Raw genomic sequence first — 17,464 nt, 5'->3', positions numbered from 1 at the left:
AAACTTTCAGTTATTTACAATGTAAGCTACATAGTTTTCTGCATCAAATTTTTGAATTTTCAGCCTGAAATGTTCATCCATTCCTCAGAGCTTCTGGGACATTGCACAAAGTCACACTTGGCCACAACAAGAATTCACACACTCTTGGCAATGTGCAGCACATGAGAAACTACATGCTATAATGCTCAGTGGATTTATTTGGAAATGCTTATTGGCGGACCCTGATTAATTTGCTGCACTGTCACATTATCTGATCAGGGTTAAACTTCTCATAACTCTAAAGTCGTTAACTGAAACACCGTAGTAGTCAAACTACTTTCAGAAAGATTCCAAGATCAGAACAGTGTACTATGTTAACAGTTCACTTGCCACCTCAAAGTGACCACTAGCGACTCGTGCTGATAATTGCAAAAAAGGTCAGGGATATAATTCAAAACCAGTAGGAAAATAATCACACAAAAACATCTCTCTAATTTCCACAGAAACAAATGAAATTTATGTGGTACCATCTCCAGATAGCCAACTGCTCAGAGGTCTTTTTGTACCAAAGGTGTCTACACTCACTGATCTGCAACACTTGTGAAGAAAAATAGTGAAGTGCCTAAGCAGGACTCCAGACTTCCAAAATGACATCCACTTTAACTCTTACTTTTTTATTTTTTAGAAATTATATTTTTGAAGTCCTTAAGCAGTTCATAGAAAGAGGGTACCTTGTAGGTGTCGCACACATGCAACATGATGTGTAAATATACAGTTGCCAAACCACATATAGCTATATGGAAAAAAATCTGTTGTAATTTTTGTTCCTAAGATATTTATTAAGATCAACTCACATGCATATACTCTTGACATTTTCATGAATATTCTATGGTAATATCACAGAATAGAGAAAGGAAAACACAGGGGTGCTCTATTGATTTGTATGAAGTCAAGAGTTGCACTTGATGCCCTATTGAAACTGAGTGAACATTGAACAGCAGCAGCTTACTAGTATGGCTTGAAATGGACATTCTTATGAAACTTTTGTAAATGAAAACTTTCACAAAAGGAAATGCTTATGAAACAAGTTGTGATAAATCTTTAGTTAAAAATTTCTCACATAATCTTTTAAATTCATTACTGTTCACACGTGTAAGTTGTGAAATGCCACTGCTTTAAGCTTCAGGTGACAATGGAGCTATTTTGTTTTGTAAATAGTGTTTTTTCCTTGCAGCAATTTAATTTTACTTCTTAATTTTTCTTTTCTGGGACTTCGAGCTGATAAATCAACTTCACTTCGAACAGAAACAGCAGTTTGGGGATACTGTCCAGGAGTTTCAATGTTTGTATCAGTGCTGGAATTTTCATGTTTTCAACCTGAAAGTAACACATAGGTATTACTTTAACTTAAACAGTAGGCTGCATTAAAATTTTGTTTATACAAATATTTTGAGTTAGGTGCAGACCCATAAGTTCACTAACGTATCATTCGTTTAATAAGTGACGATTGATGAATGTCACAAACTTTTTTCAAACTTTGCCCTAAATATGAGATGTGTTTCAGCATTTCCATTATGTGTCTGTTAGTGTGAAATGTCTTTGTCCAGCAATATTTACACCAAATTGCAATCACTAATTTGAGAACGTGTGTGTACTTTCACGAACTGTTCACTGCTGAGCTGAAGGCTACTTGCACATGGCGCCAGTGCACTCTAACAAAATATTCTATTTTCTCCATGTTGTAGTGGGATGTGTTCACAACATTTCATAAAAAGGACCATATCACTAAATGAATGAATATCTGGAAATAAAGTATAACTGTGATCAGTATTAAAAAGACACTTCACCATTGAGCTGCGATACGAAACTATAAGATACGAAAGAAATTCAATTTTGTGCCCCAATTAGTTCCCTCAGCATCAAATGAGAGCTATTAATATACAGTTGTAAAGAAAACATACAAATGCAAAACAAGTCAGTTTAATTTTTTAAAGGAAAACAAGAACCTCTACTGAAAATCTACTCCAGGAACTGATGTAGCTTTGCTTAAATTACATGCAGTATTTTTTTTACAGTAAGAAAATCTGAACACACATTTTTTTGCATATATTTCAATTCGCTGCTGTGTGCAAATTGCTCATTAATTTTCTGTGTGGTCTCTCCTCTTACTACTGCTCATTAGATATTTCTAACTTTGACAGTATACCGAACAACTAGTCACTTGTAGGTAGGCCTAGCAGTTAAAATGTGCAATTAATAAAATAAACAACACACATCTATTTGCCTTTGGCTTCAGACACGGCTGTTTTCTCCATTTCAATATGGCAGACTTTGCACATGTGCACTAACTTTTGATGCATGGATTGCAGCCAAATTTCCATTCTGTGTACTCCCAATTCTGTGTCTGAATTTTGACCAATGTTCTAATAAAAATAAGAACACTAAGATAAATTTTCTAGCCATTGGTGGAAATTGGTGTAATGGTTCTTGTCTCTGTTGAAACAAATGTGTACATCCACCACACCCAGGATATTTGCATTGAATTTTTTTAGGCATTCCCCTTGGGCCAGTAGTCAGTGGAGTTACTTGGTACATCTTGAGGTGAGACAATAACGCTGAGACACTTGTTCTTTATCATCTATAGTTTTGGATGAATCTTATAGCTAAATTGCAAAGACAATGCACCATCTTGATTCTGAACTGCTTCTGATACAAGGGTTGCTCAGAAGGTTTCTCCTTCAGTGCAGCTTCCTTGCTAAAGGATCCAAGAATTTATGTTTGAAAGATGAAGCAAATGGTAAAACAGCCCAAAATTGTTTTTTCATCTGAATTATTGAAGTTTCCTTTAAATTTCTTTCATTCCTCAGTGACGTAAAGATTTTCTTTTCCATGTACATGGGATTGTTTTTGTTTAGTTGCTTTGGCACTTTCAGGTTCACCATTCTTATGCAACAGCTTGTGAGCACAGTCATTGGTTTTGCTGTTGTGGTCAGTTAGTAGTGTACATAACAAGAAACATTTATTCTCAACCCTTTGTGGTGTACTTGCTGACAAATATGGTAACAGTTTGTCATATTTTTGCCCAGATGTTGTTTCAACTACAATTCAGAAGTATTGCTGGGAAGCTCTTACATGTTCTGCATACTGTCCTGATTTCTTTCTCTCCATGCGATTTACATATTTTTTGAAGCCTTGAAGAAAGATATTCATGGCCATCAATTTGCTTCAGACAAAGAGGTGCACTCCTAGGTACTATCATGGTTCCCTAGGCAAGTGCAAACATTTTTTCCCATGAAGGCATTGACTGTGTTACAATGTGAAATGAAGTAAAATTCATCCTCCATGACTTTCTCTGCACTCACCCAAAGAGGTTACCAGAAGTACACAGTGCAACCAACTACTACATGTTTAGTATCAGATACTTTCTAAGAACTTTTTTGCGTATGTTCATTAAATTTCCGTACTGAGCACAAAATAATTTTACAATATGCACTTAAGGGTTAAAATCAAACTCCACCCCAGAGGGCCCACAACTTTCCACTTCAACCCCACTTGGGAGCTGCTGAGCAACTTCTCAACTTTATGAGCTGCCAATCACTCCATGGAATTATTTAACTTATAGGCCTCATGGCCAATCAGAATCAGGAGTGGAATGTACACATTTTCATTGGCCATTTCCTGCTCCTGCTTACAGCATTTTTGTAGGGTGCTACCTCCTTGCAAGACTAAGACCTTTTTCTGCAACAGATGTTGGAAACATTGGCTATCATGGGGAAATTACTCTCCCTGTAATAAGTCCACCGAAAAGACCGGTGCCACAACTCATTTACAAGGTTTAGGCTGAACAGCACCCCCCCCCCCCCTTCCCTGCACCCAGAAATTGGCCAAGGTGACTGCAATACTGAACAGGGCTAGCACATGCGGGCAGCCTATGGAGCCTTCTATGTATGTTCACATTGTTGCAGTAATTTATTCCCACAAAACATTAAACATCAAATTTCCTTCTTGCCAGAACATTATGTTTCTGATACATTCCATCATTGTTAGCACAAACTATTAACAAGGAGTGCTTGCCTTAACTATTAACATGTACAGTCTGTGGTGCATGTTCTTAAGTGATTTGCCTCATAAACAAGTTCCAAAGCAAAAAAAAAAAAAAAAAAAAAAAAAAAAAAAAAAAAAAAAAACACAGATGCTGGAATTTGGAATACCTTTTACACATAGTGTACATGAAGCGAGATTAGGAGTGTAATTAAAGAAGTAATCACAAAGCTACTAATCCACACCATACTTATGGTAACACAGTCAAAAGAATGTTTAAAAAACCATTCACTCCCAGACAATGAGTGCCTTATTGTCATCATTAGGCATACCTACACCTATAACCTACAAAGAGGTTATCAATATTCTATTGATATAATAAAACATCTAGAAGGAAAAAAAATCATTGTTTTTTTTTCAAATCTGAAATAATTTGAGTTTGCTGAAAAGACTCATAGATGATTGACTGAACATTTTTGGCATGATAGTGTATAATCAGGCAACAGTACTTTAGCAAATTGAACTAATACTTGCAGAGTAACTTTAAACAAACCTGAATGTGTTTTGAACTGACAGTGAATTTTGTTATTGTTACAGGCCATATTCAACAACCCATCTGTTCTTCTATGCATCCTGTTGGGACTTCAGCTACTCCTTATTGCAATACAACTTATGGTGTTAATTAGGTGTTCAGAATGGTACCAAGTTATGTCACTTGCACTTTTGTTATTTGCAAATTACTATTCTCTTTTTAAACTGGCAAGAGACTATTTTGTATGTTGGAAAGTTTACAAGGCTGAACAAATGATACAGGATAAATTAGGAAGTTGACGTTTGTCAACAGAATCATCTCATAATGATCTCATGCTTCCTTTAGAAAATTGTATTTCTATCACCTTTTACATTGTGAGGTGTTTAACAACAGACAACACTATTTTTATAAAAAATATATTATTCCTATGGAATAAGAAAATTATACTGATGTGTTATGTAAACACAGCCTTTTAATACAAACATGTAATGTAAAACTACAAGCAATAACTTAGCACTGCCTGAAATGAACGCCTCCATGTTAATCCTTTGGATAGATAGCTTTTAAGTTTGGCCCTGGTATGTACTGTGCTCCATCAAAATACTCAAATTTACTGTCAACATCTGCATTCTGTATCTGCAAGAGATAAAAGATTTTGCAGTATTAGTCAAGAAAGTGGAAAACTTAAAGTACTTAATCTAACATTCTCTATGTACAATTCAGCAAAGTGCACAAGTTCAGTTCAACACAGACCATACAACTTTGGATTGCATGGTCTGTCTTACCAAGACATACACCAAGTTTCAATTTTACCTCTAACATTTTAACATCACAGTATTTGTAATATACTGCTATAGCATGTGTTGGTAAATTTACTGACACTGTAAATATTGTTACATAGAAATAAAACACTATTTGTGGATTTTTAAGAAATCTCGCTCATGTTACAAATTTCAGTATTCTAAAGAATTTATCGCCAATCACCGGCTGCCATGCATCAGTATTATTTATGAAAATGATTCTATGGGTAAGAGTCATACTTACCTAATTCAACAAAACACGTTATTCTGGACACCTGAGATTGTTACCGACAGTCAGTCACTGCAAAATGAGAGAGACCACGCCTACTGACATACTGTCAAGTCACAAAAAATGCATTCTTTCATAGACTTTCACCCTACAATCCTTACACATGACAAAGCCATAATTGTCTGCAAGCTCTGCACTATTTGTATTTTAAGATTTTTCTCTCCATTTCTTTACACTGACAAACTACAATATCATTTATTTCAAGCAAGCTAATAGTAGCATCTTATAGCTTGTCATGCATTAATTCATTTGCTACAGATGCATTCCATGGATTGAAGTACTTTCTGTGATATATTATTAATGTCGAAATATTAATTGAGCAATACATGTGAAGTAAGCATGATTTTATCTGGTCATTACAAAGATTACACTGCTTAAAAATATGTGAATGAGTCAAGAAAAAATAATCACATTTACAAAATTAAGTGTAAATGAGGTGAAAGCTCAAAAGGTAATACAGAAGAACATGGAAATAATGTATGAAGGCGTATTGAAAAGTAATGCCTCCAAATTTTTTTTATGGGAGAACTCTTAAAGCTTTACAAATAAAACAAAGTATTAACATTCTACATCTTTAGTCTACATATTTATTTCTCAACACAGCCATCCTGACAACGAACATTTCTGCCAACGAGAGACCAGTTTGCTTATACAATAACTGTAGACCAGTGGTCGTCAAACTGCGGCCCAGATCATGTTTTCATGTGGCCAGCGACCCTCCTCGGCTTTGCACAGGTAGCATTAGTTATCAACTTGTCTGGCATAGCAGCGTTTTGTTTACGAAAACTGCGTAGAATTTTGATTAAAGTTGGGGTAGTAATTAGGTAACTGAAAACCATCCACCACATTCATTTAACGCCACTTGCCAGTGTTCTGCAGCGCTAGAGGCGTGAGTGGCCTGCTAGCCAACAATGTGAGCCGTGCATCAAACATGCCGTGCATGCCCACGGCTGCTCGTTTGTTGGCGGCGGGTTTGTCCTGCAGCCGCCTCATTGTTAGCTTTGTCGTGTCAGTTGTGAACTAAGTTTCGGTGCCCCTGAGCATTCGTCGCATATTGAGTGTATTTGTGCTCATATTTGGTGATATAATTATTAGTGCAATAAATAATGTCTGATGTACCCTCAAGAACAGTGACTAAGAGGAAAATATGTGAAGAGAAAAGAAGTTTCCAAGAAATATGGGAAGAAGAGTTTTGTTTTATAAGTGGACACAAAGAAGGTACTGCTACTTGCTTAATATGCCAGGATACAATTGTGGGACTGAAGAGAGAAAATTTATTTCACCACTACACAAGTAAGCAAAATTCATTTACAGTAGCTTTTCCTTTAAATTCAAAAGAAAGAAAGAAAGGAAAAAATTGCTCATCTAAAATCTATCATTCGTTGTCAACAAAATGTTATGTTACCAGCAGTTGGTCAAAGTGAGGCTGTCACAAGAGTATCATACCAAGTACGTAGTAGTCTGGCAAAAAATATGAAAGCTTTCACTGATGCTGAATTAGTGAAGCAATGTATGAGGACTGTTTCTGAAACTTTGTTTCAAAATTTCTCCAACAGTAAACAAATATCAGCTGAAATAAATAAGCTCACACTTGCAGAATCTACCTTGTCAATGTCGTATTGAAGATATTTCAAAATATGTGTTTGAGGCAGTAATTAATAAAGTCAAACTATGCAAATACTTCAGTCTTGCACATGTGACTCCAGTACAGATTTCACTTTGATGGCTCAGTTTTCATTATTTGTGTGTTACTGCACAAATGATGGGGTAATAGAGGAAGATTTTTTAGCAATTATAGTCATGAAAGGTCACACAAAAGGATGTGACTTTGTGGATGCAATTAAAGAATTTGTAAAAAAGAAAGACTTATCTATGAGCAAATTAATATCAGTATGTACAGATGGTTGTCCATCAATGACGGGCGTCAACAATGGTTTGATAGCACTGATTGAGGAGGAATGGAATTTGCCAAATTTACTCTCCATTCACTGCTTACTGCATCAAGAAAGTTTGGCATGTCAAATTTCAAATACCAAATTGAAGAATGTTATGCAAACAGTTATAAGTGTTATAAATTTCTTTCGTCCCTGGAATTTAATTACCGAGCATTTAAAGAAATTCTGCAGGAATTGCAAGCTTGTTACAGTGATGTTCTCCTACATACTGCTGTCAAATGGCTAAGCAAAGGAACGGTTTGTCAATTTGAAATTATTTTATTCTTACAACAAAGTGGCAAAAATTATCCGGAACTTGATGATGATGATTGGTGGACACTTAAAGCTTTTTTTACCGATATTACACAAAAATTCAACACACTTAACTTAAAATTACAAGGACCAAACAAGATAATTGGGCAAATGACTAACAAAATACTTGCATTTGAAGCCAAACTGCAATTATATATAAATGAACTCTAAGTAAAAGATCTGTCTAATTTTCCAACTGTTCCTATGTTCCGATCAGGCTTAACTATCAGATTTGCAGACGTTAGAAATATTTGAAGCTGTTTCATTCTCATAGAAAACCCTGGCATGTTGGACATGATGATCTCAAATTATTCTGCAAATTTAGATTTCCTAAAACTAATTTGCTAAATGAAATAATCGAACTTCAGCAGGACACACAACTTAAAGCTCTGTTTATAGAACATCATGAAACACAACAGTACACTGGATTTTGGAAATGTGTACCTAACAATTATAAAAATTTATGAGACTGTGCACAGTTCATTTTAACACTATTTCCTTCAACTTACCTTTGTGAAGCTTCATTTTCAAAAATGAAGTACCTGAAAAATAAACATCATAATCGGTTGTCCAATCATTTAGAAGACGCAATGAGGATTGCATGCAGCCCACACGATGCAGATATAGACGACATATCCAAAAAAGTTCAACATCACAAGTCACAGTAATGGAAAATTATATATTTGTATTTATGTTTGTTTTGCAATTATAATGAATAAGAACCAGACTCAATAAGAGACCTGTAGCTTTCTTATATAGCCTGTTGCATGTGCAGTGCATCTGCCCTTTTCTTATTTTTTAAATTTCTTATTTATTTCTACATTTTTTGAAAGTTTGAGATTAATGGAATTATAATGAAGTTTTTGTGGCAATTTGAATAATGTAATATAATATTTTAATAATACATCTATATCATACTGCATGAAAGTACTTTAAAATAAATTTCAGGAACAAGATACACTGATCCCAAATTTGTTTTTGGTAGTGGCTCAAAATTACTAATGATTCCCTTCCTTCCCTTCACCCTTTATATGCTCCTGCCTAGCTACATGAATACTGTAAGATTATGCAAGTCATGTGAATTTTATTTTCACAGAGATAATTAAACTGGAATGAATTTGTCAGATGCACTGTATGCTTTTTACCAGTTTATTGAAATTTGATCAGCAGCATTTTATGCAGTTTTCAGCACTTGTAAACATGGTGACAGTCATTCTGTGAAAGTCTGTGAATGGCACGTCATCATTGACTTATGCTACCACAGTTATTATTCCGGTCGGTCTCAACACTCGACTCCTGTGAAGACTGACTAAAAATATAATTATTGACAATGTGACAACAACAACTCTTATGTCTCCTACGAATATATCCCTCATAATCTAATAGTTGTCAAACCGGCGGATGAATATTTAAAAATCTTTTTCCATGTATTGCAGAATTTCGGTGTCATAAACATGGCTTATTGTTTTCAGCAACTGCATAGCAATGTTATTTGGCGGAATCACATACATCCAATGGTTGTGAGTGGTTTGTTTCCGAAAGCACTATTTCATTTTAACAGGTGCTAATGTTTACAGTTTCTGAAGAACGATGAATGATATATATCCAAATCCGGTAAAGAATAAACGGTTTGCAGATGTCGGCTGTACCTGTCTCCTTCGTCAAATGAAAAATATACCGGAAGAATCATAAGCAGGAGCACATAAAGTTGTTCTATCACCTTTACAGGTGCCACTTGGTACAGGGGCAGATAGATTTGTCATTGCGGTGGGAGGGGACGTAATAATGGAAATGTTTTCTTGTTTGTTTCTCAGTGCTGACAACAAATGGAAGTGTGTGCCTCATACCAATTATCTGCTATTGTATCAACCTTAAATGAAAGTGCATTGGATTCATGAATATGCATTATAGAGACGGTCATATGCGGTACATATTTGTTAAAAGAAATAATTAGTCATTAGCTCTTAAAAATGAATGTGTGTGTGTGTGTGCGCGTTTATCCTCCACTTCTCCTCCTAAACCCTTGGATCGATTTCAACCACACTGATACACACATTATTTTCAATCTGTAAAGAAATATTGTGGGGTACGCAAAGGCAACGTCTTATTGGGGCGGGGGATGGTAAAGTGGAGGGAGAGGGGGGAGAAGGACATGGACACATACAGGGGGAGTGCGAAATGGACAGACAAAGGGGGTTAAGAGATGGTGAGAGAGGGGAAATTCGAGATGGACGACAGAGAGTGAGGGAAGGAAGAGACAGATTAACGTAAGATTGGAATAAATACATATCTAGCCAATGCCAGGTACCTCATCTAGTATGAAATAAAATTAAGGCTGTTGTTGTTCAGTCAAGTGAGTTGAAGAAAAATGACTTTCAAAACCTGTAGAAAACAGTTGTGATTGTGTCTCATGTTACATAATACATTTAATAATTTGCTGTTATTAACCATCTGTTCACAAAGACACCGCAGCAACATTTCGTCAGTCCATTACAGTGTTACAATTTATGGGTCATTGAGGGTGGCAACAATCTGAAACAGAACATTCTACACGTAATGGTCCGAATGGTATTGACTTTAATGATAAGTGCTAGAAAGTCAGTGGTAAACCTCTTGCTTCTTTACTATGGCTAGTCAATTGGAGGTTCATAGCACACCATTTATGTGGTTTGCTAGTTAATAAAAAGACCTGGAAATCTGTGACCCAAGGTGCCACATCATATTTTTAGTTTTGGCCCTTGCCCAAAAGTTTGACGACCACTGCTGTATATGGTTTGGGCTTTGTTGAAAGAGCTATAACCTCACCTCTGCCAAGTTGGGACTGTGTGGAGGATAACAGTCAGATGTGACAACACTCACGTGTGGTCTGGCACTGCCATGCTGAAGGAGAGGGTGCTCCATGTGTGGATGAACTCTTTGAATCTTGATTACAGCATGCTGTTTCTCATGCACCAACAGAGCTACGTTACACACCGCCATGTTACACACTAAATTTTGGAGCCCTCTAGTGGCAGACGACTAAATATGTAGACATGAAAAATAAAGATGCAGAATGTTAATAATGTTTGTTTTATTTTAAAGGCACATAAAAGAATCTGGGGCATTACTTTTCCGCACACCCTCATATGTAGTGAAATCAAACTTCATAAAACTATACTGTCTGCACCAGCTAACATTCGAACATATGACTGTAAAACAGGCTTATAGCCAGTGACTGCTTACAAATGCAATTTGTGTGTGATGTGAAAAATTTGGTGCTTCCCCTCAAATATGATTCCAGGCTTCTTTATTCAAATTACTAATCAACTGCATCAAAAGGTTGATATGAACCTGTTCATTCCAAACCCATCTCTAGGCATCTTCAAGAGGAAGGCAATGATGTGGGCCTTCCCGAGTTTGTGGTGTGACTACTTGGAATCTGAACAGTTAAATACAATAGTTATAGAACTTGAACATACTGAAGGTGTAAATCAATCCCTCACTGCCTTTAGTAAGGAAAGCTCTTAAACGAGCTGAGATAAATTAGCACATTTCTTTTTTCAAAGAAGAAATGAGTGGTTAACAGACACAATGTGCCACTCTGAAAGCAGAGAGATCTTACTCTCATGGGCTGAATGTTGAAAAGCCAAAATTCATTAAGACAAAAATTAAGTATATCCAGTGTGGAATTTTATTTTTCCCTTTCCACAGAGATAAAGTTTAAGTTTGTGCAGTGAACTATTTGATCAGAGACTGAATCAAATTACATGACAAATAAGGTCTACAGCAGGCATTGGCAAAGTACAGCTGGGGGTGCTACATCCAGCCTGCTGCTTCTTTTTCCTATGGCCAGCAAGCTTAGAATGGATTTTAAATGTCAAAATTCTTAAAAAAATGTAAATGGGATAATACTGAATAAAATGTGAAAATTATGCAAAGTGATATTTCAGTGTCGGTCTTACGTTTTTGGATACATATTGCCACTGACTGGTAACTAGTTCTATCGGTCGATCTGGGAGCTGGCAGCTGCAAGAAAAATTGTGTGGCATTTCTACATGCAGGAAGCCAACTGAGGACACCAGGCCTCTGCACTGCCACTGTGGTAACATGCAGTTCTACCAGTAACGTGGATCACTGTTGTGCAACATTCTCTTCTTGATTCTAATACAAGTGTATTTCTATCATGTTGCTTTAAAAACCACAAAAGAAAAGAAAAATGGACTTTCAACATCCTACTTTTAAGGCGAGTGAGCTGACAATTATTTTGTAACTGAATCAGATGGCAAAGCATTGTGTATATTGTGCAGTGACACTACAGCTGCACTGAAGAAGTACAATATGTGCCGGCCCAATATTCCCAACTCACTGGAAAAGAACTGGAAAAACTAAAAACTTTGAAAGTAAGTTTCCAAACTGCTCATTTGCTAGCTAAGGAGGGAAAACTGTTTACTGATGGTGCGTTAATTAAATCAAGTCTGATTCTAGCAGCTGAAGAAATGTGTCCTCAGAAAATGGATTTATTTAATTCAATCACACTGTTCCTGAAAACAGTTGCTCAAAGTGTTGAGAATACTGGCAGCAACATTGGTAAGCAATTAATTAACAATGCAAATGATTTCGAGTGGTTTTCCTAGGCTCTTGATGAGTCAACAGATGTCACAGATATTGCTCAGTTGCTGCTGTTTGTTCAAATAGTCGAGGTTAATGTTGAAATGAATGAAGAATTAACATGTATGAGTAATCTGTGTGGAACAACTACAGGTGAAAATATTTTCAAATAAGTCGAGAAAACATTAGCAAAGTACAACCTGCAATGGGATCAGGTAAGATGTGTCACAACTGGTGGTGGTAAAAATGTGTGTTGAATGGACAAAAGCTTAGTTGGACACATTTACAAGGCTTGTGAAAATAAAGGGTGTCCAAAGCCTATGGTTATTCATTGCATTATTCATCAGCAGGTACTCTTTGGCATATATTTGAATGTATCATGTAACATACAACCATTTGTGTTAAAGGTGAACATTTATCTTTGCGGACTGATCCACCATCAGTTCTATGATTTCCTGTTGGAAGGGGAAGCTGAATTTTGTGACTTGCCGTATAATACACTAGTTCAATGGCTTGGCAGTAGCAAAGTTTTATTAAGATTTTTTGAACTCGGGGCAGAGGCGAATTTTACTACATGAGAAAAACTGCCCTAAACCACCATACTGAATAAAGAATGGCCCTGGAAATTAGCTTTTGCTGCAGACATAGTTGGATTTCTTAATGGATTCATTCTGAAATTACACAGCAAATCAGTGCCAATAAGTGAAACCTATACTGCAATTAAGGCATTTCGGTGACAACTGGCACTTCGTGCATTTCCCATGCTGTCAAAAACTGCAAGAGGAGTTGAACTGTCCATTCCCTCACAAAGTTGCAAGTGGCATATTTTCCAGGCTCAAACAACAGTTCCAGCAATGTTTTTCAGATCTTGATGTAAGTTCAGAAGACATTTCCACATTTTAAAATCCATTTTACTGTACCACTGAGAAATTTCCAACTAACATTCAGATGGAAGTAATTTAACCTGTAATGTGACAACATGCTAGAGGGCAAATTTCAAGATCAGAATCTTAACAGAATTCTGTAAGTGTCTTCAAAGTTATGAATATGGTGAACTAAGATCATACGATCAGGGTTTGATCTCTATATCAAGTACGTATTTGTGTGAAAAAACGTTTTCAGAGATGAAATATGTAAAATAATAATATAAATTAGCATTAACAAATGAAAATTTGCAATCAATTTTGATGACAGGGAGCACTAACTTTGATCCCATCTAGTGAAATGTTATCCACAAATACAAAAAAATTATTCGTATCATTAGTGAAGTTGTATTCAGATGACAGCAACTATTTCTATAGAGTATTTTTATCGCAATCAGTTTTTATGATTGCATTAACTTTGCCCCCAATTTGTTGAAATATTAGGCACTTCATTAATCACACTAGTAAAATTGTGTATCAAACAACTGTGTCTACTAAGTATTTTTATTGTATTAGATTTTTATCACTCTCTTTGTGCAAACTTGTTTTACCTGTTTTTAGTAGAGCTGCCTGAAAAAAACTTGGGTATGGCCTACAGAGTATAAAATCTGTAATCCAGAATGAGATTTTCACTCTGCAGCGGAGTGTACGCTGATATGAAACTTCCTGGCAGATTAAAACTGTGTGCCCGACCGAGACTCGAACTCGGGACCTTTGCCTTTCGCGGGCAAGTGCTCTACCATCTGAGCTACCGAAGCACGACTCACGCCCGGTCCTCACAGCTTTACTTCTGCCAGTATCTCGTCTCCTACCTTCCAAACTTTACAGAAGCTCTCCTGCGAAACTTGCAGAACTAGCACTCCTGAAAGAAAGGATACTGCGGAGACATGGCTTAGCCACAGCCTGAGGGATGTTTCCAGAATGAGATTTCCACTCTGCAGCGGAGTGTGCACTGATATGAAACTTCCTGGCAGATTAAAACTGTGTGCCCGACCGAGACTCGAACTCGAGTTCGAGTCTCAGTCGGGCACACAGTTTTAATCTGCCAGGAAGTTTCAAGATCTGTAATGTTTGGTCTTTTACAAAAAATCTTTGCTGGGCTCTGGTCTAGAGGATGGAATATTACAATATATAGACCCTAAGATATCAGTCTGCATATACTGCAGCTTGATAAAATGATTATTGTGCTGTGGTACATGGTGGTAATTTGTGTTTAACGGCCAGCTTTAGCCTTGTTATATATCTGACTCATCTTTTCTATACATGATGCAAACAATGATCCTATGATACAATATGTTGACAAAAATGTTAGAATTGGGGCTTTAACTGTTCTAGGGCTGCAAATGATTTGCAGATTTTACAGAATCTTTATCATACAATTTCAATATGAGACTTATTAGTGGTTTCTTTCTTTCTTTATTGCTTTCTGTCTTCTCCTCTCCACCTCTGACTCCCCACAATGTATTCCATAGCACAAATCTTTGTGGAGAATCAAACATGGAGACAGAATGTTGTATTTATGTGGTAGTGGTTTCCTAAAAATCAATTTCATCTTGTGTTGCATCTGATTTGTACTTGACTTTGTTTTCTTCAATGGTCTCTTTCCCCTCAACCCGTATCAATATACAGGGTATCCCACTCATACCTCCCTGATTTCAAGGACCCAGGAGAGAAAAACCACAGTAGATATGACAATGAAAAATGCACCCCACTGTAGTGCATCTCAAAGAATTTATATTCCCACATCAGAAGTACCGAATATCGTCGCCAGAGTGCAGCATGGTTGATGAAGTGAAAATGGCGACTCCACAGCAGTGTGCGCAAGCAGTAGTGTGGTTTGCAGAAACAAAATTGCTAACTACTGTGCAAAGAAATTATCGTTTTGTGTATGAATGTGATCCACCTGATGTGAAAACAATTAAGGAATGGTATAGGAAGTTTCTGGCAACAGGAAATGTTCTGGAACATTCTGGCAGTGCATGTTAAGGAGTTTCAGAAGAGACAGTGGAGGACATAGACAAACGTTTCTCAGAAGCCCACGTAAGTCAATTCGTGAAGCATCTAGGCAACTTGGTGTATCTCGATCAACATTCCATCGTGTAGTTCACCAGCGTGGTACTGAACAATGTGATTGAGTCATGAAGTCTTTTTTACACCTCCCGCCTGTTGCATGCCAAAGCACTTTGATAATAATATTGCAGCTTTTTCTTATTAAGAAAATTTAAAGCTGACTGATATAATAATAATAATAATAATAATAATAGTAATAGTAACTGTGCATGGCTCAACAGCCTGCTATAAATCTTTCAACTGAATGCCACTTCAGTGACTAGCAGAGCCCTAACTACTCCAGTAACCTTACAGTTTAACACTGAATCTGAACCACATTTTGTTCCTAGGGAATCTTCACATCATTGAGAGGTGAAGGCTATGTAACAGGTAGATAAACATTTCTTGGTTGAACTGGGATTCAATCCCATGAAATTTCAGTTTCCAGCCATGTGCTTTACCACTAGGTCAGCAGGCCTGACAATTGATCCAGCTATAGTGTATTTCCACTGAAATAGCAGAACTATGAATTGTTTAAAACACACAGATCATACATATATTAAGTGAAAATATGGGGTATAAACATGCTGCCTCTCATCGTAATGAATCGGTTGTTTACACACACACACATATATGTATTTGAAATTTGTGCACACTACTTACTTCAGTACTTTTCAATAATTCCAGGTCTTCCTGTACAACATATGTGGTAGGTACATTGGAAAATCTTATATAATCCTCCTCATATAGTAGCGTAACATCTTGGTTGTCAATGAGAAGTGCATAATGAGGCCAGTCTCTAATAACCTATGAACAAATTACACGTTGGTCTAAAACTCTTAACACATTTAAACAGAATAACTCCAATCTGTTTAAGGTACTTACCATGCTTTCGCCATATATTTTCTTAAGCCAGCTTTGCGGAGCCTGAAATGTAAAATATTTAAGTTCATAATGAACTATAGACTAAACATGCACAAATATAAAAACACACTATTTTTATTTGGCACATCAAGCTTTCTAATAGTTACCAAAGTATTTTAAGTTGCCCTAAAATATGAATGAGCATCAAAATTTTAGGCACTTTTGCAAGTAAACATTTGTACACTGCTACAATCAAGGTAAAGAGCACTGTCGTTTACAGGGTATAGTGAAAGGCAAATAATGACTTTGATATCTCACAAAATGCCATAAAGGCAATTCATAGAGTTCATTATGCATCCAGTAATTTTATTCCAGTCATATTTGTGTTTCAACAGGAAATTATAATGCAATGTAGTTAGCCAGAATTAGATATACTATGTAACTAAAATCTGGGGGCCGTTTTTGTGAGGCCAAATTAGGTTTCTGCCAACATGAGAAAATCTTGTTCACAGATGCTGATTCATTACATGAATCACTGTCAACTGAAAACCATTACTCAATGTTACAAAGAGTTAAAATACTTTTATCTCCAAGAACTGTGCAGAACTGAAAATAGCATACAACAATGACATAAAACTTTCGATGGAACAAATGGAAACTGCAGTCTATTCCAAAAACACAAATTTGTGAAAATTTGAAACTATACTAATACTGTTGGAATTTCCTGAGAACAGAAACGTTTGAACTTTCTTCTTAAAACCGACAAGTTCAATTCTTCATGATGTATGCTATGTGGATTTGTGGACATAAATCTTTACTATAAATAAAGTATCAATAATTACTCCAATCAATGAAGGAAAATTAGGGAAAAAATTGAGTAGTCACAAATTTTTGTACAGCGGCAGGAGGGAGTGTCATAAAACAAAATACTAAAATTCTGAATGGTGGAGTGTGAGTGAGTTTAGAGGTCAATTTATGTTTCTCTTTAATATATTGAAAACCGCAGCTTCTATTGAAAATGATTCGCAGTAAAAAAATTAAACTACATTAAATTTCCTACAAGAAAGATGCTATTAATTTTTTTCTGTAGGACTAATGGTTTCTGTGTTGCAGGGGATGACAAACACACAGATTATTAAAAATTGTGTTAACGG

At 36.2% G+C, this 17,464-nt stretch overlaps 2 protein-coding genes across 6 annotated transcripts in view; one reads left to right on the top strand and one right to left on the bottom strand.

The window, feature by feature from the left end:
- The window catches only part of LOC126248374 (transmembrane protein 39A), a 194,664-nt gene extending 189,668 nt beyond the window's left edge, over window positions 1-4,996 (top strand). For 2 of the 3 annotated variants that reach the window (XM_049949302.1, XM_049949304.1), the window contains exon 13: window positions 4,618-4,996. In XM_049949302.1, coding sequence (XP_049805259.1) covers window positions 4,618-4,851 — 234 coding nt within the window. In that variant the 3' untranslated portion in view covers window positions 4,852-4,996. The remainder of the gene's footprint in view (window positions 1-4,617) is intronic. The other variant, XM_049949303.1, reaches the window with a different exon arrangement.
- LOC126248375 (uncharacterized) overlaps window positions 4,888-17,464 on the bottom strand; it is a 72,839-nt gene continuing 60,262 nt past the window's right edge. For 2 of the 3 annotated variants that reach the window (XM_049949307.1, XM_049949305.1), the window contains 3 exons: window positions 16,332-16,373; window positions 16,110-16,253; window positions 4,888-5,188 (listed from right to left, as the gene is read on the bottom strand). In XM_049949307.1, the coding sequence (XP_049805264.1) occupies window positions 5,093-5,188; window positions 16,110-16,253; window positions 16,332-16,373 (282 nt within the window). In that variant the 3' untranslated portion in view covers window positions 4,888-5,092. Of the gene's footprint in view, window positions 5,189-8,396; window positions 8,430-16,109; window positions 16,254-16,331; window positions 16,374-17,464 lie in introns of all 3 variants that reach the window. The other variant, XM_049949308.1, reaches the window with a different exon arrangement.

The sequence above is a fragment of the Schistocerca nitens genome, chromosome 3 (assembly GCF_023898315.1).
Source record: "Schistocerca nitens isolate TAMUIC-IGC-003100 chromosome 3, iqSchNite1.1, whole genome shotgun sequence".
NCBI lineage: Eukaryota > Metazoa > Arthropoda > Insecta > Orthoptera > Acrididae > Schistocerca > Schistocerca nitens.
The sequence above is the reverse complement of the archived record's forward strand: the minus strand, read 5'-3'. Positions and strand labels throughout refer to the sequence as shown.